The 26,011-nt window shown below is 37.4% G+C and overlaps 1 protein-coding gene across 2 annotated transcripts; it reads right to left on the reverse strand.

Moving 5' to 3' along the window:
- Positions 1-4,527: 4,527 nt before the first annotated feature.
- Positions 4,528-26,000, reverse strand: LOC311281898 (inter-alpha-trypsin inhibitor heavy chain H3-like). Of its 2 annotated transcripts, XM_084395255.1 has the most exons (22): positions 25,842-26,000; positions 25,611-25,643; positions 24,986-25,009; positions 21,302-21,456; positions 21,083-21,187; positions 20,834-20,996; positions 19,511-19,621; positions 19,238-19,366; positions 15,671-15,787; positions 15,408-15,576; positions 12,997-13,122; positions 12,638-12,819; positions 12,250-12,438; positions 11,676-11,815; positions 11,323-11,480; positions 11,130-11,156; positions 10,714-10,767; positions 10,509-10,622; positions 7,541-7,742; positions 6,635-6,807; positions 5,613-5,724; positions 4,528-5,528 (listed from the first exon to the last, which is right to left on the reverse strand). In XM_084395255.1, the coding sequence occupies exons 1-22, from the start codon at positions 25,959-25,961 to the stop codon at positions 5,390-5,392; spliced, it is 2,742 nt and encodes a 913-aa protein (XP_084251381.1). In that variant the 5' UTR covers positions 25,962-26,000; the 3' UTR covers positions 4,528-5,389. The 2 variants fall into 2 exon arrangements, with proteins under 2 accessions (XP_084251381.1, XP_084251382.1); XM_084395256.1 differs by lacking the exon at positions 24,986-25,009 and having other exon boundaries at positions 25,842-25,990.
- Positions 26,001-26,011: the final 11 nt, after the last annotated feature.

The raw sequence follows: 26,011 nt of genomic DNA on the forward strand, positions 1-26,011 counted from the left end.
TTAAGAACTAGAATAATTATTATTTCTTTAAGATAAAATAAACAGAAGCAGTGTTACAGGATTAACAGTTGCTAAATGTAAAATGTGTAAAAGGCATTTGATTAAACAAAGGCTTGTTAATGTTGATTTTAAAAGATAAGAATGTGATTTGGCCAAAACAGGTTTGCTTATCTAAATCTGGCATGTGCTGTAACTGAAACTGCCACAGTTTCAGTGCAACAGAGACTCATTCGGAGTGGATATTTGTAATGTCTAAATTACAATACATGTAATTTATGGAAAAGATGCCTTAAGATGGGCTACAGTTAAAGAAAAGATGGCAGATAAAGTCTGAAGTTAAAGGTTTATGAGAATGCAGTGTACCAGTCCTGATGCCTCAAGAGTCTCTCTCTCATTCAATGTCAGCTGAAAGCTGTTTTCTGAGGCTGTGTAAAGCACAGTGTTTCAGTTGAACAGATTCATAGATGCGGAAAAGCTAAGGCAGTTCAGATTTGACAAATTTAGAGGACAATTTGTAAATGTTTTAGAAGTAAACCTGAATGACTTTAGAAGTCTTTACAATAACACTGTTTAGGACTTGCTTATTTTAGGACCAGAGACTTTTAGCTCTCATTTTAGCTTCCACCATAAAACAGGGTCGATGGCTCCGGCTACAGAAGTAACAGTACACTGAATGTACGATTGTGATCTAAATTCACTGACTATAATCAGGTTGCTACCTTTAAGATGATTAATGAATTTAAGTGATTAAATACTGTTGTTATTAACCTGTCTCCCTGTGAACACTATTAGGTCAGAATGGCTCTGATGACTCTTGAATGCGCCTTTTCCTAAGCTCCAGAAAACAACAGATTATGTTGAAGAAAACGGTCACAGATTCTGTGATGGGAAAAAGCGGTTACCAGTGTGTACGAGTGATTACTTCAACGACGGGTACGATCTTTTAGGCCAAAAAGACAACCTAAGACAGAAGGGTCACGCAAAAACACTGGGCATTTCCTGATGGAGGTGTTTTTTTTTATGTGAGAAAGGTATTAGAGTTGAGCGGTGACTGTGAGGCCAGCAGCATCAGCAAACCATTGAGAGGCGAGATGAGCTGTAAGAAGTTACGGCCGTCTGACCCAGAAAATGTGAGTTCCTCTATATACCACTCACCAGAAACCGCGTTGATTGAACGGCTTGTTTTTCTGACAAGTGTCTGCAACTATGCCAGGGGACAACACCCTGAAGAAAAGACAATTATAGGTTAAGAGCTGATCTGAATGGGCATTCAGGAGCCAGCAGAGACCATTGAACTAGTGGTTATCTGTTGTGGAGACAGCTTAAAAAAAAAAAAAAAAAAAAAAAAAAAAAAAAAAGTTGTAATGTTAGTTGCCTGATGAGCAAGGAAAACACAGAGATTTGTGTCGATGCTAAACTAATGTGTCAGTTCTGACTCCTGTAGATCATTTAGACATGACAAAGGACCACTATAAGACATGGTGGTGGCTAAAGATGACTCAAGAGAATTTTCTGGAAAACAAAGGTTAGGTAAATTGAGTATTTAAACTAAAGATAACCTTAGAAAAGATCATAGAACGATTGAATATGACTATGATTATTTTAGTTACAGTCCTAGGAGGCTGTTGAAAAGATTATTTGCTTATAATGAGAGAGAAAGAGACTGCTTGAGTGGAGGAAGAGGATGGTACTCTGTCTGTTCTTCTGTTATCAGTCAGCCAAAGAAAGCTGGAGCAAAATAAGATAATGAACCAAAACAATCCAGCTGACTTTTCTAAAATCAGATGGATAATGAACAGACATGTTTTGAAACTGGTTAAGAGGCCATAAAAACATTAGATAAAAGATACAGGAAAATGTAAGGTTAAAATGTCATTTAAAATTTGAATCCTTTTAGATAAAAGATATTAATAAGAAATATGAGCGGTTCATAGTCAGGGAAGAGTGTGAGTGTGAATTCATGTTTTGTACAGTATGTGTTAGTTTAGGACAACTGTTCTGTCTGAATAGTGTGTATAAATTTGTCATTAACCTCTGGAAAGAGTGTTTTAGCATTATAGATGGGTTAAGGCGAATGACAAATTTGAAATTTTGAAATTGAAATTTCACAAAGCTGAGGATTGTGAGTCAATCTGATGAGAAGGCAACACAGAACAGGATGAGCTTTAAGTTGATTGATCATCGAGCTCTGTCTATTAATTATTATTTTGGTCATTCATGATGTGCAGTAGATTTGAATTACTTTCTGGACAGGTTTAAGTATTGATAAATTAGAATTGTGAAGTCGTAGATAGCCGTCAGTCATGTGTTGAAAAAAAGTTATAAATTTGACAGCAACAAACACGTACAGTAGGCTAAGTAAATATCAGATTATCCAGAGAGCCCTTAACAGTTATGTATTGTAAAAAGGGGAAGATTGTTATTCGACTGACGTTGACGAAGTGTAGTGACGTTGACAAAGTGTACACGACCTGACCTGACCAATTGATGACCTGGAGAATGTTCGTAGATGACAGCTGATTAAGAGACCAAACAATAGGGTTTAGGGGCCATTGCCTTAAAACAATTTGATAAGAAGATGAAATTGTGGTTTTAAGTAATATTTTTATTTCAGAGGCAGAGAAAGATGTCTAAAAGAAATTTGGCTTAAGGACAACGTTTGGGTTAGCAAACTTTATCCAAACAAATGTCACCAAATAAATATTAACAAATATTGCAGTTTTCTATAGCTCAAACAGTAGAGCGTTAGCGCTTGTAACGCCAAAGTCATGGGTTCAATTTCCGAGGGAAAGCAAGAATTGATAAGAATGTAAATGTGTACCTTGAAATGTAAGTCGCTTTGGATAAAAGCGTCTGATAAAAGTAAGAGAATTTTATTATGTTAGATTTATGCACGAGATGGGTGTTGGGCATCAAGAGGAGGATGAATATGCTCATGGCGGGAACAAGAGAACGCACAGTAAAACAAGTGGTCAGATGAGTCTTTGAACTTTTTAGTATGGATAATTTGTATTCAGGCCACAAACAAAGACATTTCGGCCTCACAGGTGGGAAAAACAGTAAATCCAGGGGGGAAGGGCTAAACCCATTGTCTTCACAGCAGGCTGAGAGGTTATCTAGCTTTGACCTCATCGGTATATGAGGACAGTAAAAGTCCAGGAGGGGTTTATTTGAAGAACTTTATTTGTATTAACCAGCTAGATCTGGTTTACTAAGGGGTTCACATTTGCTGAAAGCCATCGCACAGGTGGGAAGATAAATGTTGGGAGGACATTGGGTTTAATTGTGTGTATTGTTTGTATTTTAAGTGTGCTAATAACAAGAATTGTTTTGACAGGAAACGCCGGAGCAGAAGTGGCAGCACAGCAGACAAAAGAAAACTATGTGACAATAACCTCAACATTTGTTTTTCTTTACAGAAGATGCAGACTTTTGCGCATGGCATGAGCAAAGTGAAGAAACAGTGCCTCACCCTGTGTAATGCCTAACTTAAAATTTTCATTTTGCAGGATGTCAGGATGGATTGAACCAAACAGAACTGATTCTGTATTGTTTTGTTAACATGAACAACATGGGTTGAATGTTTTTTTCAGGGGAACAAGGACCCTGAGTGCTATTCAATGAGCAAAAATTATCTGGTGACAATAGTGTTTCAGGCTGTTGAATCCACAGGTCACACCAAAGGGACGACAAGACAAGCGGTCACTAACAAAATCACTTAAGGCCTCCATTCGCAGGTGACAGTAGACAGTAAATGACTCAAGGATATGCGCTAGAACATACCTCTCCTGCCAACGTTGGAAAAAGACCATTTCAACAGCACACAAAGTGTCATATTGGTGAAGATGGAACGTCCATGAGGCAACGAGATGATCAACATATCTGGAGAAAATGTTGACCAATTAATGGTTGAAGAAAAGTTTTGCGATTTTATTTGATTGAATCAAATTAGGGCTTAGTATTGATATACATGAAGGGTATAACTGTTCTTGAATTAAGACTTGAATTAATTCTATTCTTAAGGATTCAATAGTAAAATGGGTTTGATTGATTTTAGAAAATAGAAATGAATTTTTATTATTTTATTGGTTATCAGAGAATGATAAACAGGGGGGAGATGTTAATGAAAAATTCATTGTTCTTGTGTCCATTCATTTAAACTTGTTGATTTCAATTGAGTGTGTGTAAAAGCATCTGACCATATATATTTCTGTGAGGGTTTTCTAACAGCTGAAGAAGGGACAGGAAGACAGGGTGATAAAAACTTACACCTGAGCACGAGAAAGGATCCAGCCAGGAGAATACAGGGGTCGTTTAACAATAAACAAGGGGTCCCATGCCATCCCCTTAGGGGATAAAGAACAGCAGGAGGTCATCTAGATTGTAAATGAAGGCCTTTTGGCTTCTCAGGGACAAAGAACAGCATAACCTGCCCAGGGGGGGGGTAGAACCAGTCCATACTAGATGTCTTTAAGGAAATTTACAGAGACTAGGGAAAGGAGGAGTCAAGAATGTCAGAAACCTGTATAAAATGTCTCAGTTTTATTATGTCAGTAGGCTTTCTGTTTCACATCTGGGTGGCTGCGGTTGCGAAAAGATTCCTCAAAGAATAAAGGCCTTTTCTTCTTTATTACAATTTTGCCTTTTGAGTGTTCCTTAACCCTGTGATGCTGTTTTTCCCAGTGAGATAAAAAATTGCTATTACAGTTCCAACTAGCGTTGTCATGATAGTGGAATTTCTAACTTCGATACAACACAAATAAGTGCAAAATATTGGAAATAATGCGAAAGTGAAAATAAAGTGTATCCCAAATTGTTGTTAAACTCGCAGCACACGCAGAGACTGATTTTGTTGCATTTACTGAGCTGAAAACACTGGATCACGAGCTGCATGCGTGCGCACTGAACACAGAGCCATGCTTCACTCTGAAACATGCAGCACTGCTGACTTTATACTCATTTAAACGACAAGTTTTGCTTCATCTGGGGGACTTTTTGCTGACAAATAAATGGGGAGATCTAGGAAGAGAAGAGAACTTCTTGTTAATTTAGTACTTACATCGAAACAATAAAAAGCTGATTGAAAACGGGCAAACCTGTTCTTTAAAATACACACACTGCTGTGTTTGTCAACTTACTGAAGAAGAGATAGCGAGAAACCTCAGGTGGTCTCAGTGTATCGAATATTAGTATTCCAAATATTTGGTTATTGATATACATTGTAAAATCTATATTTTGACAACAACTAGTATTTTGACAACAAAATTTCCAAGTACAAATGATCTGGTCAAATTACATTTAAAGGCTGATGGCCGAATCATTTTGATAATTTCTCTAATCATCTGTTTGATAATCAATTATTGATTTTTCTGGCTTTAGAGGCTTATTGTTAGACTGTCTTGAAGAGGCCAGAGACGATGTAGTCTGTGTGAACTCCATCCAGCAGTCCGTTGCCGTTATTGTGAACGAACCAACAAGGCACTTGCTCTCCGTTCTTCACATCTTGTCTGAAATCTCTCTGCCAACCCCTGTTGACAGAATAATGCAGTGTAATTGTGATCGACCCCTCCATGTTCAATGAAAGGGTAAACTGCACAGTGTCTTAAATTCACCTGGTAACTACAAGCTCTTGTCCCTTAACAAACATGATGGCGTCTGGTTTCTTTGGATCCTTTCCTGGAAACGGTTCACTCACTTCAAACTCCAATCCATGGTAGAACTGACCTAAAGAGCCGTGAACAAGTTCAGAGTGAAACCGTCACAGACTGTGTCGCTCAGTAGAAGTTAAGCTAAGTTGACAGCATTTGTGGAATAATGCTGATTACCACAGACATTGACTTTCCTCTTGTCCATCCTTTTTTTTGGGCTAATTTATTAATGTTAAAAAATATTCACCGTTTCAACAGTATAGCCACATAATGTAGAAATATGTAGGCCTACGTTATCATGATTTTGGTGTGAAAAAAATTGATGATTAATCTTTTCTGTGCAAAGTCATATCCAATTTTACAGCTTTGTTGCCATGACAATGAAACACCATAATCCCTAAAACGACTGTAAAAATGATGATTTATACAACTTTACAAATCTAATACGTTTTAACAGAAGAAACAATAAGAGATTTTATAAGCCTACTTTTCTGATTTAAAAAAACAAAATTGCCTCCAAAAGTGCCCTTCACTGGACAATTATTTTAAAGGGGAACATGGCAACTCTAGCCATTTCTTCGCTGATTTTCTCTTTTGTTGTCGTGTGTTTTCTCAACGAGCTCCCCCTACAGCTGTGGGCCGTATATTTCACAACTCTGTAGTAAAAAAATCTCACTTGCGGCACCCTCCTCCCCCCTTCTACTGCTGCTCATGCGCATTTGTTATTATGGGAGCCAGCCAACTTTATCGTGTGGAGCTATGTCTACTGAGGTGGGTAATACATCATACACAGTATCATATGGTGTGTGTGTTTATGTTGAATTGCCGTAAAGCAGTTTGTGTTTCTCGCTTGTTCTCGCTTCTCACGAGACTTCCTATTTCATCCAAATGATTTCTAAACGGATTTACTAAGTTGAAATAGTTGCCAAGTTCCCCTTTAATATGACATATACAGTATATTGTAGTAAGTCATTTAAGTGTTTTACCAAGCAGGCCATGGACATTGCTTGAAAACAGGTGACTGTCCAGAGTGTAGAACCCGAGGTAGTCTTGATGATACGGATGTTTCTGCCAGACTTTGTGCAGGATAATAAGAAACTTGACTGAGTTCCTCAGGGTCACTGTTAAACTGCGATCTTTGATCACCTGCAGATCCATGCTGGAGAAAGAAGGACAGAGTTCTGTGAGGAGGTTTAGTCTTTTTCCAACTCCTTTTGAAGAGTACAAATTTTAGTTAGCTCACAATGACCTGACATGAATGAAGTGAAAGATGATGTGTGCTTCTCAAGCGGAAGGCTGTGTCCTTCTTAGTCCAGGCTTGTGTAAGTGAGGCTTGTAGGCTAGACTCCTCAGCATTAAACGCCGGAATGAGTTGGTCTATTAAGTGCGCAGGGCTACGTCACACATGTTCCTGCCCCAACTGTCACGGCACAAAATACTATTAAAATGTCATTTTGGAAAAATACTTTCATTTAAAAATCTTTATATTAATGCAATACAGCTGTCTGTGGACTTCCAGTTTAGAATTAAGTGATTAATTTAAACCAAAACAAAAAATAACATGTAACCTATGCCTTCATCTCTGAAAACATTATACTGTATTTGTCTTACATTTCATAATATAAGATTATTATGAAATGTAAGACAAATGCAGTATAATGTATACATGAAGCGGCGAATCGTTTTCCGTCAGTTCTTTTTAAAGAATTGGAATGTGTGCAAATGATTGTGGGGGATTTAAGGACGCGAAAATGAGCTAAATGAAGGATGCGAAACGAAGGCTGCCTTCTAAGGATATTTCAATTTGAGACAGCCTTTGACGGAGCTTGATGACGTGGCAGCCGAGATATGCAGCCTTCCGATTGAGAAGCACCCGAGATCCTGCATCTTACTTGGGCCCTTTAAGCGTGGCAGTCTCAGTCCAGAAGAATTTTGCTTGTTTTCCCTCATCAGACACTGAGATCTCTTTTGTGCTCACTGTCAATCTGATGCCAAACTTCTCATGAACGATTCCAAAGCGCCCAAAATAGGTGTTTACTTTTTCCCCAGGGATGACCTTCTTATCGCCAATGGTTTGGCCATTTACCAAAATACCTGTGGAGCACCAAAGAAACAAATAAAAAATACTAAAACATTGAACTTCACAATAGCTCAGAAGATAACAACAGACATATTGTCCTCTTGTATTTTGTCATTGGTGAGTAGCTACTCTGGGGAGCTTAAGCCCCTGATTATTGTATAACCTCAGATAATACAGATTTTAAGATAAAATTTGTGCACTTTGTTCGCCCTAGCCTAGTGGTGATGGAAAAATAGAAAAGGTTTTTATTTATTTAAGCATGTTAAACCAGGGCTCTGAACCGGTTCAAGGAACGAAAACGAAAACCGGAAACGAACGAAATTTTAACAGGAACAAAAACGAAAACGAAAACAAAATCAATTTTAATCGTTCTGAACAGAAACGTTTATTTAAAATGACTATTAACCAGTTAATAACGTTATTTTATCGTTCTCTTTAATATTTTAATTTGCCATTGACCAATCATGAATTTAGTCAAAGCGTGACGTTGACGCATTAACGAGTGACGTTGACGAGTGAAATGCCCGCGCAGCAGTCATCGGCAGACAATCTCTTCGGCATAGGCTATTCAAGAGAAGCACACCTTAAGAGGAGTGAGTGTACTTTTAAGTCTACTGGGCAAGTGTTGCTCTCACTAACCCAGATTTGTACAAACTTGCTATGAATGTAATTGCACTACCGCGCCCGCGGTAACGCAAGTCAGCGTAGATTGGGCATTTTCATGCCTCAAGTAGCCTACATTCTTTCCTCACTGAGGTCTTCAATGAATGCACAGGTATTGGAGGACATTATTTTCATACGTTTAAACAAGCAGTAGCCTACGGATTTTAAGCTCAAGTAGTTTATGGATTTCGTATAAGTACTAGCAAGTATCGCACATTTTTTCTATAGTCTTTCAGTTTCAGATAGCCAAAAACAGGACAGGTCAATGTATTCTTTATAGACTTTTAATGCTTTGTATTAAAAATAGAAAATGTGTTGTAGTTTTACAATGTTATTGCATTAAATGATTGTGCTTTATTAGCAGACTGAAATTGGTTAACGTTATGTGATGCAAGGATGTGTTGCGCAGTGTTTGCTTTGAAATTAGCAGTTGACGGTGCATTAAAAGAGCAATGATCGTCCAGTTTATATAGGCCTACTTTTTATTCATGTAATTTCTAAAACAATTCGTGTTGCAAAAAAAAAAATATATATATATATATGTGTGTGTGTGTGTGTCTGTGTACAAATAATTGTATCACTCTTCTGAAAAGAATTAGGCATAAGAGTGCCAATTTCGATTGTCTAACGGTCCAGTAAAACAGGTCAATATTTTTCCAGCTGTTTATGCTTTGTAATTAATACAGGTATTTCTGTAATGGTTTTAACAATGTTATGAAATAAATGTTCAAGTTTAATTATCATGTGTTATCTTATTTTTGAGTGAAAATTAGTCTTATTTATACATATTTGTTTAAAATATAGGCTAAATTAAAATAACGTTATTAACCGGTATTTTATCTAATCAAACCGGTTTCGGAACGGTAATGTTTAACGAGGAACGCAAAAACGGAAACGTTAAAATATTGATTCTGCTCGGAGTGAACCAATTGAATTTTTTTTTCATTTTTAAGCCCTGTGTTAAACACCGTTGACTGTCGTCTGCTTTTTCAGCTTTTCTTGAAATGGCTAATAAGCCAATAAGTGCTCCTCTGCCGCCATCTACTGGCTATAGTGGTAATTTCATGTCTTTTTTATTTTTAAATAAAAGTGTTTGTTTGCCAACAACTTATAGTTTTACAAATGGGGACAATCTTTGAAAGATAAACAAAGAATATTTTTTGTCATCACATTCAATATCGACATTAGATATCTATCTCGCAGCAGTGTTATTAATACTATGGTGAATGCAAACTTTTTCTCACTTGATCTCCCAGCTCTGTCTTGTAACGTTGTCGCGTGATCAAGATCGGCCTGCGGCGAATGGCACCCTAAACACTCGCGGTCTTTCTACGAGTTCAGACTTTTGTGACGTTACGCAGCTTTGACTGTCGGGAAGAAGTCTGCTGCGAAACACACACCAGTGCGAGTTCAGCAAAAGTGCGCATCGAGGGCGCATACCGACCGCAAAGGGGGCACTCGCTCGCACCCTTCTGAAACCTAAAATGACAAAAGGGATACCATACGGTCGCATGGGCTTAATGGACACACACATCCATTGTAAGTCCACAAGACCGAAAGTGCATATAAAGTGTGCCATTTGGGACAGTGCCTAAACCTGTTCTGAACTTGCTGTGCTGTCTATTGTTGGTCCGAGTTCATGAATGGTACAATCTAGTAGGGAGGTTTCTTACGCTACTTCTTAGGTTTCTTCAACGTTGCGAAACCAGTCGATGCCAAAAAACAAACAAACAAACAAACAAACAAAAAAACTACATGAATCGGTCCCAGTATGCTTTGCATGGGACTGCATTAGGACAGTAAATAAAGCAATTAAGTGTTATGTGATTTGAGTAAAGGGAAAGACTTGTTAGTGAGATTTCTGTTATGTTTCTGTTATGTTGGAGTTTTTGTTGTTACCATTTTGCTGAAGAACGGAGCTTGGAAAGCTGCACTTGACAGCTTGGGAGAGCCACAATTCAAATAAAAATGTTAAATAGTTTAAACCTTTTAGATTTAATATGAATCAATAATGCCAGGAGGGGGAACCACGTTTACGATAGAATAACTGTGTTCTATACAGCTATGCCTGGGGAATGTTAATGTACTTTTCTGCCAAAATAGCAAGTTGGTTTTACCTGTAAGCGGGTCTCTAACCAGGTTGAAGATGGTACCAGGTTCGTCATCAATGTTGAAGCACAGAGCATCATTCTTTTCTGGCAGCTCAATGATGAAGTGTGGATCTCCATCAGCTATTGACAAATTGTAAGAATAACACTGTTGATGTGACTTATGAATCTTTACCTACATTTCACATGGCCAGTACATGGTTTTAACATTTACCATAATATGTAGGTGATGAGGAGCTCACATGTGAGTGACTGGCCGGTATGAAACCTGCAAATAAGATAAAATAAATGCACCAAAATAGTTCACTTGGTTTTAAATAATGTCAAATATAAAAGAAAGCTTTAAAACTCTTAGCCTAATTTGCACATTAGTACACTATAGTCTCCATGCTCATGGCGTCACGGACACCAGTATTTAAACGATTCATAAACAATTAATCACTGCCTGGCCAACTAGATTTCGCTATGGAGATAACGGGTAGGATTATCATGATTGTTCGGTTGCTCAGCACATTGTGACTGTGTTTTAGAACATTTGTTGTTTGTTTTTGGACTATGAAGGAGCGGATACTGTGATAGTGATGTCAGACTTAACCAGATTAATAAGGGCTAGTGTAATGGCTTACCCACCATATCTGTCAAGTTTTCCTTGTTCCTCTGTGTTGAGAAAAGAGTAAGTGTCATAAAACTGAATAAACATTAACAAAATCACTGAGAACACTGGAACTCTGTTTTAAATGTATGGGCTTCTCCTCTGAGATTAATGTGCCATTTCCATGAGTTTTTGCAAACTTCTGTTTGCTATTTGACAGTTTAGTCATACCTTCAGTCAGTTTGTTGGCAATGAACATGTCATTTTTGGTCTCATCTTCAGGTTTAGTGACGACCATGGAGGTAAGCGGCGTAACAAAGTTGTACTTTAATGAAAGGCTTAAAGCATCAGCAGTGGCGTTTCCTTTCTCCTCTGGAGTACCTTTGTCTCTGTCAGAAAACATTTTTGTATTATAATTGGACTTGATTCAAATCTTCTGGTTAAAAGATTATGAATAAAGTCAGCCCCAATTAAAATCAGTAAAAAGAATTCAGACAAATTACATTTATACTAGTCATTTTCACATTAGGTTAACTATGTAAGAAGGCTTGTTGATCTTTGAGAGTTTTAGGTTAGGAACTGACTTCTTATCCAGGAGCTCCTGGATGGTCAGATACGCCCAGAGACGCTCAGTGAAGTCCCCAAAAATATACTCTTCATCAGGAAATATGGTTTCCCACTTCTGAGCATTTGTCTGACCTTTCAACTCAAAATTATTTTCAAACTGTTGCAAAACAAACAAAGCAGGATTAGTCCCCCCAAACAAGCTCACCACTGATAATGATGGAAGTTCACTGAGAATGTGATTATAGATATGAATTAATGATAATATAATATAATTCAATTGTTTAATTGAATATGCAGCTTAATATGCAGTAGCAACTTTAATAAGCCTGACATAGCAACAATAGCTCAACCAATGGTGTGGGTTTGGGGCAGAGCTATCTGTCTATCTCCAACCAATGGCTGACGAGGGGAGTGCCCCTTTAAAATTATCTGTATCATAAAGGCTTTTTTCTTTTTCACACTTACAAGGAGATGATTTTGGCGCACATACACCCAACAACCAATGTCCACATTTAAAACAGATTTATATACAAATTACAATTACTATGGACCGTGTGTATATGTGTCTGGAACCATAGATTATTAACTCACCCCTTGTGCGGACACTTCAATTGCAAAGTTGTTTATGTCATTTAAGTCATTAAGTCGCCCAGCGACCATGATCTCCGAGCCGTTGAATAGCTGTTTAAAATGGCTTCTTGTCAATGAGTTAACAGTGTTGTCCGGATAGTGAAAATTCACCTCTGAAAGTAGAGGACTTGACACTTCTTCATAAAATCCCTGGGTAGAAAATAATAATAATAATGGTAATATATTAAAATACTCCATAACGGAAAAATGTATCTTTACATTTTTAGGACTTTATGATTCTTAAAGTGATTTATGAGATTTTTTTGAATGAAGATTGATTTAATAAATAAAATAAAAAACTTAAATCATATTAATATTTAATATTTTGCAAAGACCCCAGTTGTGATACCTGTAGCTGAAGCGGAGCATCTGAGTCCTCATAAATCCTGCGAACCATGCCATTGTTCTGCTTGCTCAATGTATCCAAAAATCCATAGTCTGCATTTTTACCGAAGGCCAAACTGAACAGAGTGATATTCCCATTAATTGCATTACGAATGCTCTCTTGGATCTCAGGAGGCGATCTTGGGACTAAGAATTAGTCAAATTTATGATTAAAATTTATCATCACAGGCGACAACAGGCGACAAAAATGAACAACAGCTACAAATAACTGATTAGTTAATCTATAGTCTGCTCTTGAGCCCAGCTTTTTTGAGCTTTATTAGTCTGGAAACATTAAATGGTTGTTGGTATGTGCATACATACTTTGGTTTGGTTCCCCATCAGTCAGCAAAATGATCATCAGGACCATATTCTCTGGGGCTGTCCCGGTACGCTGTTCTTCATACAGCATCTCCACACCATGAATGACAGCATTATGCAATTCTGTACCTGAGACACAAACAAAAGGTGCTCGTGTCACACATTTGATTAGTGATGTAGAAAGGGTGCAGAAAATATTTTCTCTTTAAAATATGATGTATTTTATATTTTGTCATAACTTTAAATCTGGAATTAAAGTTTTTCCAGGTTTTTTTTTTTTTTTTTTTTTTTTGTAGTGTAGACGTTTTGCGTTTGCAGGTCTAAAATAATGACTAACACATTTTAGATGCTTATAAAGTAACTTTGCCGATTTTCAATCTGCTTTGAATTGTCACAATGTCAGTAGTAACTGAACAATGTTCCCTTGTTCTCCTCATTACCTGGACAGAGAAATTCATGTTTATTTGTCAGTAAAAGTTAGCCTGGTCCTACCAGACTTTCGTACATTTCATTTGTACAGAGAGTCTGGCCACTCTCCATTGACGGCGGGTACTCTTTTGAAGTTTAAAACTATTGGATCTGCCCAGAGTCACTCTGGATCTGCCATAACCAATTGCTAACGTTTGGTCGTGACGTAACCCTACAACTCAAATTAGCGCACAACCTTAATGTCCTCGTTCTCAGCCACTCCCTCTGTTCGCTGATTGGACCGGTAAAAATTTGGCCGGAGAAAACCCAAAAATATACAGCAAACCCATGACGGAGTACTGAAGGAGAATGAAAATTGAGCGGAAGTATGTAGGAGGGCGGAGCCAGGCTAAGTAAAATTCTGCTGGATGATGCAAAATGCTCCAGGGCTTTCGTGACAATTATAGATTATACTTCCACATTTTGTATCCCTGTTATCGTAACAATGGTTATTGTAAGGGTAGGTTTATGACTGCAATTTGTATTGTACTTTGTCTACGCTTTAAACAGCATGATAAAAATGGAAAACTAATATCATTCACTTGAAGGTCTGAATGAAATCGAGTTAGTGAATTCGGACACAGAGTGTGCTGGAAGCTTAGCAAACTAGCAACTCCAGTGGTAATGAAAATATTTATCCTGAACTCTGTCATGGAAACTAGCATTTATAAACCTTAATTGAACAATTTAAAAATCAATTAAAAGGAATTTATACCTATATAAAATTGTAAAATTGGATGGATGATTCAGCTGTGGGAATTCATGCCCTCACAGTTCATTATGGGTATTCTCTAGCTGTTGAGTGTACAGCAGTTGTACACTCGTCGTTATTGTGGTGCATTATGGGATTAAATGAGTTCACTCAATAGTGTCCACTATGTTTTCTGACACCACTACACAAGGCTGTTCCCTCAAATAGTGCTCTATTTAAGGGTATAGGGGGCAATTTCAGACACGACCATTAAATATTGACTACAAACAAACACAGGGCTTTCAGATTTTCTTTTGCGAAGTTCTCCATTTATGATAGTTTGCATCTTTTAGCCGCTGCCCACAACGTGCTGGATCCTTCACTGGAAAGTGGAAACCAAAAGTAACTCGCTTCTGTTAAACTTTTACTCTATTTTTTCGCCCGGGAACAATACAAGTTGACACCACCATTATGACTAAAAGTTTGCCAAGAAATATTTCCTACTAAAGCAAGGCATTATTTGACTCTGGTAAGCGTATTCATAGCAGACTGGTGGGAGTGGCCTTGGACAGCAACATGCCCAGTGCATTATGGGTGTTGAAGTTTTCCTACCTATTTGGCAAAAGGGAACACAACAGCCTTTTTTCCTTGTTTTCTCTAGTCAGGTAGTACCAATTTATAAATTTTTTCGCCTTTGTTCTGTATAGGTAGCCTAGTTTTATTGAAAGCACATTTTGCCTGTGGTGAAGTACACCTTTAATGTAAGGTAAACTATATTAAGTGAGATTTGCTGTTCTCAGTGCATAGGCAGCTTTAGGGATTCTTTCACCAATTTAAATAAATATGAAATTCTATATATTTATTGACATTCCCAGTTAATATAACATGGAGCAGCAAAATTAAAGCAATAATCCATGTTTAATATGAGTAAAGCTCTGTTGAGAATGTACATGAATTACGTATTCACAGAATACATGTACTATGTTTATGACATATTATTAGAATAAATCTGCCTAGAACAGTAGTCCCACCCATTTACAATTAATTTAGCATATTTGTAAAGGAAGAATTAATGTTCTTAAACAAATAAAAGCTTAAATTTCTGCTTTTAACCCTCAAATGGCTCCTTTCCTAGTCACGGTGCATTGTACTGTTGTGCTTTATTTAATGTTTTTATATGAATTGCACCAAATTAATCTTGTTTATAATTTGTTCAGTGATAATCTCAGTTTATATATTTCATATTCATACTTACTCCCCAGTACTTCAATTGTTTTGACATATTCCTGGGCTGCATGCACATTTTCCTTTGTTGCTTTACATAAATGTGGCCGCCATACAACAAAGCTGCTTGAAAAGACGATGATCGCAAAGTAGTCATCCTCTGGGAGTTCACCCAGGATGGTCACTAGGGCATCTTTGGTCTCGGTTTGGAAACAAACGGACAAATTAACTGTCCAAAGTACTGACAATCTTTTGAAAACAGTATTTTCTCATTTAACAGACATCATAACTCACCTGACTCATTTTTTTCCCCACCATAGAGTAGCTGTTGTCTATCACAAACACAACCATCTTTGGTACTCGTGGAAGACTGGCTGGTGCAAAGAAATGCACAAAGTAACCATTGACAACCTGTAGATGACACACACACACACACACACACACACACACACACACATACACACACATATCTATTTATGTCTATTTCTATTTTTTTAATAAGAAAAGTAAAAAGAGTAAAGGAAATGGAAGGGAGAATGGACTAATGACTGGGATATAAAGGTGCAGTAAGCGATTTCTGATTCCAAATGCTGTTGAAAGTGGATCGGACCGAGCAGCACAACACACTTGTAGCCAGTGGGTCAGGCCAGGGTGTCAATTGGGTGTATAAGTTGCATTGACATACCGTGGCTGCCTGGTCATGTCAATGCAATTAATATATTTGTATTCATTGCATGCAGGATTAATATACTAGTTATGTTATGTGTTACATACAGTGCTCGAAGTGGGGCGGTACTCACCGGTACGCAGTACCGGCACTTCTCCATTTTACTCCAAAGCGTACCTGCACTTTTTCTTGCGTACCGCTACTTCTCGCATTTGCAGTGCGTTTTTTTTTCGCACCCATATTAACAGGTTAGAGCTTTCACACTGCATGCGGATGCGGTCCATGCGTTCCAGGAGCGGTGCGTATACAGCAGTGCAACGATCAATTCCACACCGAGTCTATTTTCGCTGTGCTGCACGCGCTCAATTAAAGTAACAGCGCATGGTTCGTGGTCAAAATTAACACAAAATATGACATGAAAATATAATAATCTCACTATAAATGCATTTAATTAAATAAAATGTAGTAATAATCTCACCATAAATGTATTTTTGGACTTGCAGACTTGGAGTAGTTCCGTTTTCACACACAGGAACGCACAAACACGACTTGTTTAAATACATTTATGTTGTTAATAAATAACAATAAATTGTTGTTGTACCAGCAATATCTCCAAGTTTTGTTTTTCACTGTAGAAATCTCAAATGTCATGATTACTTGCCAATGCAAGAGAGTACCGGCACCTTTTTTCCCCCACTTCAAGCACTGGTTACATATAATTTGTATTGTTACATAAAACAGAACAGTAAGTAAATTAAAGCGATCTGGTTGTTATATTCATGTCATGTGAAATCAACGGCATTGCCAATGTATCTATTCACAACATGATTTTGCAGCGTTGAGTATTGTAGCTCATCACTGGGATTTCTGTTGGAAATTATGACCAATCAGAGGTGTTTAAATTACCGGTAGTGAGAATCCGCTTAGTAGCTCTCAAAATTTGTCATCTTCACTTTATTTTTTGTGAAGCATTATTTTGCTATTTGAGAGCATTTGTGCGGATGCAATGATTGTTGTGGTGCGTTTCAAACTCTGGTGAGTTTTCATTTCTCTACAAAACATTCGCTAATTATTGCCCGCTGTGAGCTGATAGTGACCGGTCCACCGTTCTGTTCAACTTTACATAATCAATTCAACTTTATCTTTACATTCTTAACTTTAATGCTGATTTTGGTTAATATTAGCCGTCAAGCACTCCCTTTCGCTGCGCTCCGATGTCACATGACTGGGAGCTAATTACCGCGCAAAATGTAGAGTCGAAGAGAGAAAATGAAAAGGACACTGCAGGGCCGGATTGGGACTCATTTTCAGCCCTGGAGTTTCATGCCTTAGACCGGCCCACTTTAGTTCCCGACTGACTATTAAAATAATGTAATTAAACCCTCAGTATATAAGGCCCAATCTTTCAAGGGCTATCTGGCACTTCCCCCAATATGGAAGCTTGGTTCCGCCACAAAATAAAAATAAATAAATGATAATTGCGACTTTTTATCTCACAATTGCGAGTTTACATATCGCAATTCTGACTTTATTTCTCAGAATTGCGAGATACAAAGTCAGAATTGCGTGAAATAAAGTCACAATTGCGTGTTATAAAGTCAGAATTCTGACTTTTTTCTCGCAATTGCGACTTTATATCACACAATTCTGACTTTATAACACGCAATTGCGACATATTTTCTCAGAATTGTGAGATAAACTTACAATTGTGAGATATAAATTCCTATTCTAAGGGGGAAAAAAGACGGACTTTTTTTTTTTTCTCAGAATAGTTTATCTCACAATTCTGACTTTATAACACGCAAAATTGCGACTTTATATCATGCAATTCTGACTTTATATCTCCCAATTGCGTGTTATAAAGTCAGAGTTGCGTGATACAAAGTCAGAATTGCCTGAAATAAAGTCGCAATTGCGTGTTATAAAGTCAGAGTTGCGTGATATAAAGTCACAATTGCGAGAAAAAAAGTCAGAATTCTGACTTTATAACACGCAATTGTGACTTTATTTCACGCAATTCTGACTTTATATCTCGCAATTCTGACTTTATAACACGCAATTGCGACTTTATTTCACGCAATTCTGACTTTGTATCTCGCAATTCTGAGAAATAAAGTCTTGAGAGATGTAAACTCGCAATTGTGAGATAAAAAGTCGCAATTATCATTTTTTTATTTTGTGGCGGAAACAAGCTTCCATAAACATCTGACTGTGTTAAATAGGAATCCATTGTAATAAAGTTATTCTCATTATTATGCAATAGGCTATTGCTCTACCCGCTCTTCTCTCTCATCTCCATCTCCTTCTCTCGTTCTTCTTCTCTCAGTCTCTTTATCTTTACCTGTAAATCTCCCCTTCCTGAAGATGAGCTTAGATTGATACAGTCTTTGTAAAGTGATTATTTATGTCGGTCGTTTAAAATTTCTATCGTAAAACAGCCGTTTAGTTTAGCCACGCACCTTATCTCGTGAAGCGTCGCGTTGGGATTCGCGCGCGGCCGCGGCTCGCGCTTCTGTGAACTTAAATCCCGCTTGCTTTGATCGGTCATCTCAAACATTTTGCCATTGCCGACGAGCGGTGTTTGAGTGCTGAAGCAGCTCAGATGATGAGGTCGGTTATCGTCGCGATATAGGCTATTATCCATGTTTTGTATCTCTTATTTTTTTGTTCGCACATCTCTAACAAAGTGACTTTATTTTTATTTTTTTGTGGGGCTGCGATAAAATAATAATAATAAAAAAAATAGTGGGGCTGCGCTATGACTGGAGCCATAAGGAAAGCATTCAACCCAGTGCCATGACAACACCGGCCCTCCTGGCCAATAAAACAGACCGGCCCACCGGGAATTTTCCCGGTGCTCCCGATTAGCCAATCCGGGCCTGGGACACTGAGAGATTTCTTTTGTAAGCTGTGTAAAGTTACAGATAACGTTAGTCGCAGAGTTGGAGATGCCGATCATGTGGTGAATGTGGATCCACCTGCGGAAAAGAAGGCTCACAGTTTTCAAAAAGAGTGTCTGAAAGACTTTGAGTGGCTCGCTATAAAAAAAGGCTCAATGATCTGCGTTCACTGTAAAGCCTGTGGGACAGAGGTGAGCCACTCAAGATTTAGGTTCGATTGTTGAAGCTTTTCATCATCAGGATGCTGCCGATTCAGCTGTCATTTTTACTTTTATAATCATAATGAAATCTGACCTGAATGTCACCAATGTCATGAGCACGGTTGACATCATACTTAATGAAGAAATCTCCATCAATGAGTGTGCCGTCACACTCAGAGCATTTCCTCTGTTGATCCAGTGTTGGAGAGAAGGACACATGGGCCTGAACAAAGGTTACAATTTGACATCATTATCATTACTACCAATATTATTGTCTAGCAGAGATTATTTTTAGTTATTAGTTAGTGTACTAATAATGCTTTACACTAAGTGGCATCCATTCATCCAAAGTTTTTTGAATAATCACCTTCTTATCACTGACAGTTTTCTCCACTAGAGGGAGCAGCTCATTGGTGATGAATGTACCATAGGCGTCCACAAATGCAATTCCCTGAGGCTCATAGATATCTGCCACAATCTGAGGATGAGAGACAGGACTAAGTAGTCATTTATTTTAGCTTTTAATTATAATTGCATAATTTGAATTCAGTCAACAAATCGAAATCATTCATTGTTTAAATGCGAGGTGTTCAAATTAAGAGAGGAATTATTACTGCTAAAAATTGTGGTCACTTTACAATACATTTGGTAACATTAGTTATTAGTTAACATGAATTAACAATGAACTATACTTCTACAGCATTTATTAATCTTAATGTAAATCTCAGCATTTACTAATACGTTTTTAAGATCAAACGTCTTTAAACACTAAGACGCAAGACACTTTAACAATGGCATGCATAATAGATCTATGTAATCATATTAATAGGCAGGTACACTGATAAAAATGATTTTGTGAAGTAAATGCTACAGAAAAAAACAATGTAATTTACATGAAAAAGTTAGTTCAGGCAAGAATAAAAATAAAAAAAGAAGTAAATTCTATATTAGTACTCAATTCAAGCGTGTAGAAATGAAAGCGTTAATATCAATGTTATAAAATTAAGTAAAATTACTCAACTTTTCTGATACTGGTGTTCCCATCATGCACTGGGCCTTGAATAATTAATGAGGTTGATTTTTCACTGTTTTCCAGCTGTATTTACACTGTTTCATCATTGCTTTTGTTGTTAGAATTAGTAACCTGCCATTTTGTGACATTTGGAGTTCATTTTCTACTCAAAATGACACATTCAAACACCAAAACGATCCATCAAATGTTACCGTCATTGTGTATTGTCTACCAAGTATTGAGGTCTCTGCGTTCACATGAAGTGCAACCTCTGATCTGTAGATATGGTGTCTATACATTACTTCGATATTTCTAAGTAAAGTATGTACTTTAAAAGTGTGGTTTAATTTAATGTTATATTGTTTTATTGCAAAGGAAACTTCAACTAAATAAATATTACTCAACCTTTTACTAGCCAAGTTAAAATGACTTATTTTCACTTAACTTAGTTAAGTAGAGTTTACTTAATTCCATATGTGAAATTTACTTAAAAAATATTTGTGCAAAAACTTGCCAAAGAAAAATTAAGTAAATTTTACTTATTGTTTTTTTCAGTGTAGTTGACAAGTAACATGTCCATGACCATTACATTTTTGTAAGTTTTCCACCACTTCACTTATTAAAAATATATCATGTGGCTCCTCAATTAAAATCTGCTGCAGTCAGTTAACAGTGAACCTGGAAGTGTTGGACCAGCTGTTTGGGTTTGACTCTGATCATGAGCTCATATTTGCCAAACTGTCGCTGAAGAAGTTCCTCATGGGTGAGAATAAATACGACACTGCTGTCTGCTGCGACGTTCACAGAAACAGAAAACTTCTCCATTTTTCTACCTGAAGCCCTGGAATACCAGAACACCAGTTAGTTAGTTAGTAGGATTTGAGCAACAAGCAAGTTCATGTTGACTTCTTGTTTTCTTCTTCTCACTTGACTAAACCAGCAGTCTGGCCAGATGACACAGCCTTCTGATACTGCTCCTTGGCCTTCTCTTTTTCCTTCACTTCACCTGTATATGTCTTGCCATCAATCTCCCTGAAAATCCAAAAATATCACGACATTAATAGCAATAATTTTTAAAAATGCAAACAAAAAAACGAAATGCAGTAGATTCTCATGGCTCATGCTGACTCATGGGAAAGGACTGACATGCTAAAGTTGGTGATGAAAGACTTCTTGGGTAACTCCATCTCAAAGGACACTTCCTGTGAGATGTTGGCCTTATTCAGAGCTTTCGTGGTCATGACAGTGTGGGCGAAACGTGATGTGACTTTACAGTCCACCTTCACGCTCTGTACCTCTATCTGAAAGAAGAAAAAAAAGAAGAAAAAAAAGATGCAACAAAAGGGTGATATTAGGGGTGTAACGATTTTCGAACCGAACCGAAAAACCGCGATACACCACCCACGATACGAATCGCGATACTCTCTTGGCGTACCGAACACGCCCGCCCTGCCCCCTGCTGTCGGCGCATTGGACCTCATGTCTTATGTGTACACAACGAATACAGCGTTGCCTAACCACCATTAACCACATTTAATCGCAATAAGCTTAGTGTTTTGTTACATTCGATAATAAGCAAGGTATAATCTTTCAAATTCTGTCTATTTGATCACGAAATTCAAACATTAAATGTCATTTTGGCGCTCTTTGATGTGGCGTGACAGATCACTGTAGGCTACTAGGCTCCTCATTTAAAGCGGCAGCGCGGAGCGCGAGTAAACGCGATTCTCTTCCTCTGTTACAGAATAAACATGAATGGACACCTGAAGGTATGTTGAAAGATACAGTATACTTACTGAAAGGCATCATAACTCGTGTAATCGCTCAGTCAGTGTTTCAACAGCGGAAATACGTCAATAAAACGCTTTGTCACATAGCTTTATTTACCTCAGGCAAGTCATTCACTGTCCAGCTTGTTGGTTTGCTAAGGAAATGAACTCTTTCACTAAATAAATGCACTATATTAGCCTATATATTATATTTTACTTAACCTGTTAATGACATCTTGATTATTTAAAGGTGCATTGCGCTACTTTTCATGTTAAAAATACCCGTTTTCTAACCCATACATGCTTAAACAATTGCCTGATGGGCTGACTGAGCCCTTCTCTGATCACTGCGATTGCCTCTATAATCCTGTACAGTAAAATAAATAAGAGGGATTCGGGTCGGAATCTGAGACTGGGCGTGACGTCATGCGCGTTCACGGCACGCTCATATGTCTGGCAGGTTTGTGTATGCGCCGACGCCGCCATTCTCCGTAGAAAATGGATTCTAAGAGACCGGCTTGTAGTTCATTTCAAACACCAACGCAAACTCCACGTAAGATAAAAAAAAAAAGAGAATTTTTGTCTAGTGCAACCAAAAGGTCCAAATTGGAGTCAGACAGGCGTCGGGGTAAGACGAGAGTAAACATAGGGAAGGCTTTCAACAAATGGAGAGATCTCCGGTCTGCTCTAGGGCTCAAACGGGATCCTCAGTTGGCTTTTTTCTTGATAAAAAGGTAAGATATATCCCATTCTCTAATGTCTGATACGGCCAATAATGACAATAAATGACGATCCATAAAATGTGTAATGCTTTAGCGTAAGCTAGATAAATGTACAATCGGAATAGGTTTTACAAACTTACCATTGTCAGTGATCAGGTTCAGAATGATTGTGATATAAAATGCTGATATATAAGTTAGATACTTAGACACAAATTTTGAGCAAATTACTGCTTAATTACGATGTATTGCTATTGGAATATGCTACTTAGCTGATCAATAAAACAGGCTAAACCCCCGCAAATCTTCGGTGGATTAGCCTGTTTGGCTTTTATGGTAACGTCATAGTGCCACTTGATTGTTTATTACCTTGAGACATTTGGGTGTACTTTGTTGACCGACTGTGTATGGTATGGTATCATGATTACAATTTTGAGCTTTTACAAAGTTATAACTTATATTGTTCATGAACGTGTTTCCATAATAATAGTCATAAGTGGATACAGTAAACACATAACACAGTTCAACATGGAGATAGATGGGAATAAAAAACGAAGTTTTCTACTACCCCCATTTTTTCCCTCACACATAAGTGTGTTATTTACTCAATTGCCTTTCCTTTCACATATTTTAAATTACTTGCAGATTTAAAACTTTATTACCTCTGAAGACATTATGATTGTAAACAAAAGATTTGTGCGGCTGATGCTCCTTGGGTTATGACCAGCTCGAGCTCGTGCAAGCGTGCGTGTGCGTGTGGTCCGTGAGCGTGCACACCTCTGGTTGCAGTTTCGCTTGCCGCCAGAGGGGGCGTAGTTCTGCGAAAACTCAGACTCTCGCGCAATGCACCTTTAATGTATGTTTAAAATATCTGTCATGAAAATGACAGCAACTGTGTAAATGATTATATTTCAATAATAAATTAGAGTAAAAATGTTAATGTAAAAACTGCCTTATGTGCAGTTTACATGTTTTCATACAATTTGTTACTTGAGTGTTGATTATTATTATTATATCTAAAAATAAATAGCAACTGAATTTAGGCTAAAAGTCTCTGTTGTTAAGCTTTAATGTTATAGTAATGTGCAAGTAAGGGCTCCTATATAGTTTACAGCATTAGCAGATAATTTAATAAAAAAATGTATCCTTGCGAAACGTTTACTTGTAATTGAATTAATTTAAAGACAAGGACACAATTTGTTAATTAAAGCACTGTTTAAAAAAAACAAAACAATTTTAGCTTTCTAATCCCCCCACACTCCACCTAAATGAACCGAACCGAACCGAGATGTCAAAACCGTGGGACGTACCGAACCGTCAGTTTTGTGTATCGTTACACCCCTAGGTGATATACTTTGTCATTTCAACAATGACAACAATTCTTTCCTATGGTACATTGCTTGTTAACTGATATATAAACTTCTTGTTGCAACAAAAGTATTTTTATTACAGAGTAGTTTAAGCAGTCCCTTTCAAAGAACCTTTCCAAAACTAGCTGAACTTTTAGTGAAAGGGCAAAATATTCCTCAAACAAATGTTGCAACCGCGATTGTCTATTGACTTAGACAGCGGTCATTTCAGGATAAAGGTTGAGCTTGTTGAGGTCAGTGTCAGCTGCACTATAAAATGTCAAACTATACTGTGGATGAACTAATTTTATTCAAGTTGAATGTTATGAATAACCACAGTAAAATGGCACGTAGAAACATGCACACACAGCAAAATTAAAGGGATAATTCACCCTAAAATGAGAATTCTGTCATTAATTACTCACCCTCATGTCGTTCCAAACCCGTACAACTTTTGATCATCTTCACAACACAAAATACAATCTGAGAGATTTCTGTCCCTCAATTGACAGTCTATGCAACTACATTTGAATCGAGCGGTTTAATCTAAATTTTCTGAAGAGACACGATTGCTTTATATGATGAACAGATTGAATTCATGGTTACTAAACCGCTTAATTCATATGGATTGGTTTTACGATCTCTTTATGAACTTTTTGAAGTGTCACAGTGGTAGTTGCGTAGCTGTCAATGGAGGGATAGAAAACTCTCAGATTTCATCAAAAAGATCTTCATTTGTGTTTGGAACATGAATGAAAGTCTTATGGGTTTGGAACGACATGAGGGTGTTTTTGGGTGAACTAAATTAATTGAATAAGATGTAATAAAATATAATTCATTAACTTTATATAATTAACTGTATCATTAGGCAACAAAAGTATTTTTTTAAGAGTCAAATAAGTTAAAGATAGCTCATTAACTGCCCACATTTCAAATTAACTTTCAAATCAATGGATTGACCAGATTGTGTGAGATTTAATGAAGAGTTCCCACCTCAGCACTGCTCACACTTCGCTTCTGTTAGGAGGCAATTGGAAAATGTATTGTATTAATTTATTATGGCAACTATGTGTAGTTGTAAAAGGTTAATATAGTCAAGCTAAACATTTGAGCTTGCGCTATAGTGTGCGCACACACAAAAAAAATGTGTGAATTATTTGACTACTTTCTGTACATCAGTGGTTCTCAACCTTTTTGACTCAAAGGTTTTTCATTAGGCTTGGATATTTACTCTGGTGTTTCTGCTGTGATTGTGACATTGCTGCTTGTTTTTGAACAGACAACTGACATTTGTTGATATATTACATTCATTAAAAGTCCCGTAAGCGCAACCGCGATAGAGACGATATATACAGTAAAATCTCTACCAGTTAATCGTGTCTACTGGTATATCGCCCACCCCTAGGATTCATGTATGCCTATTCATGCAGCAGCATATCTTACATGTTAACAGCAGTGTGTCTGTGTATCTATTGGCAATCACAAGCCTGTATTTGCTTTTTTAATATATATTTGAAATGAAATGAATTGAAATGAAGTTTGCAGAGGCCCCCAGCTGGCCCCGGCCCCCTGATTGAGAACCACTGCTTTATGTAATCTATTGGCATTGTTGCAATACCTTTAAGAGTCTGGCCGTGCTGGTTTCACTGTCCTGGAGGGGCAGAAGAGGACACATCACTGTACATATAAACTATGACGGCTGAACTGTTTTCCCATATTTGATACTGTATTGACATTATAAGACATACTGTTGCTCAGAATGTTACTGATCACTGCTGATATGTTAATGATTATAAGGCACTTTATTAGTGCAGCAAAACATAAATTAGGATAGCAAAAGCAGACCTACCCATTGCTCGTCGCCTTTTGTGATGACCAGGGTCTCAAAAGACCCTAAAGTAAAACATATGCACACAAACACACAGAATATCCACCCTGTAGACATGGTGCACTGTCCGCTCAATCGCATTCAGGACTATTGAATACTCTAAACCCTTGTGTACACTTTAAAGCAGAGCA

Source organism: Rutilus rutilus, assembly GCF_951802725.1.
Source record: "Rutilus rutilus genome assembly, chromosome: 22".
In the NCBI taxonomy this organism is placed as follows: Eukaryota; Metazoa; Chordata; class Actinopteri; order Cypriniformes; family Leuciscidae; genus Rutilus; species Rutilus rutilus.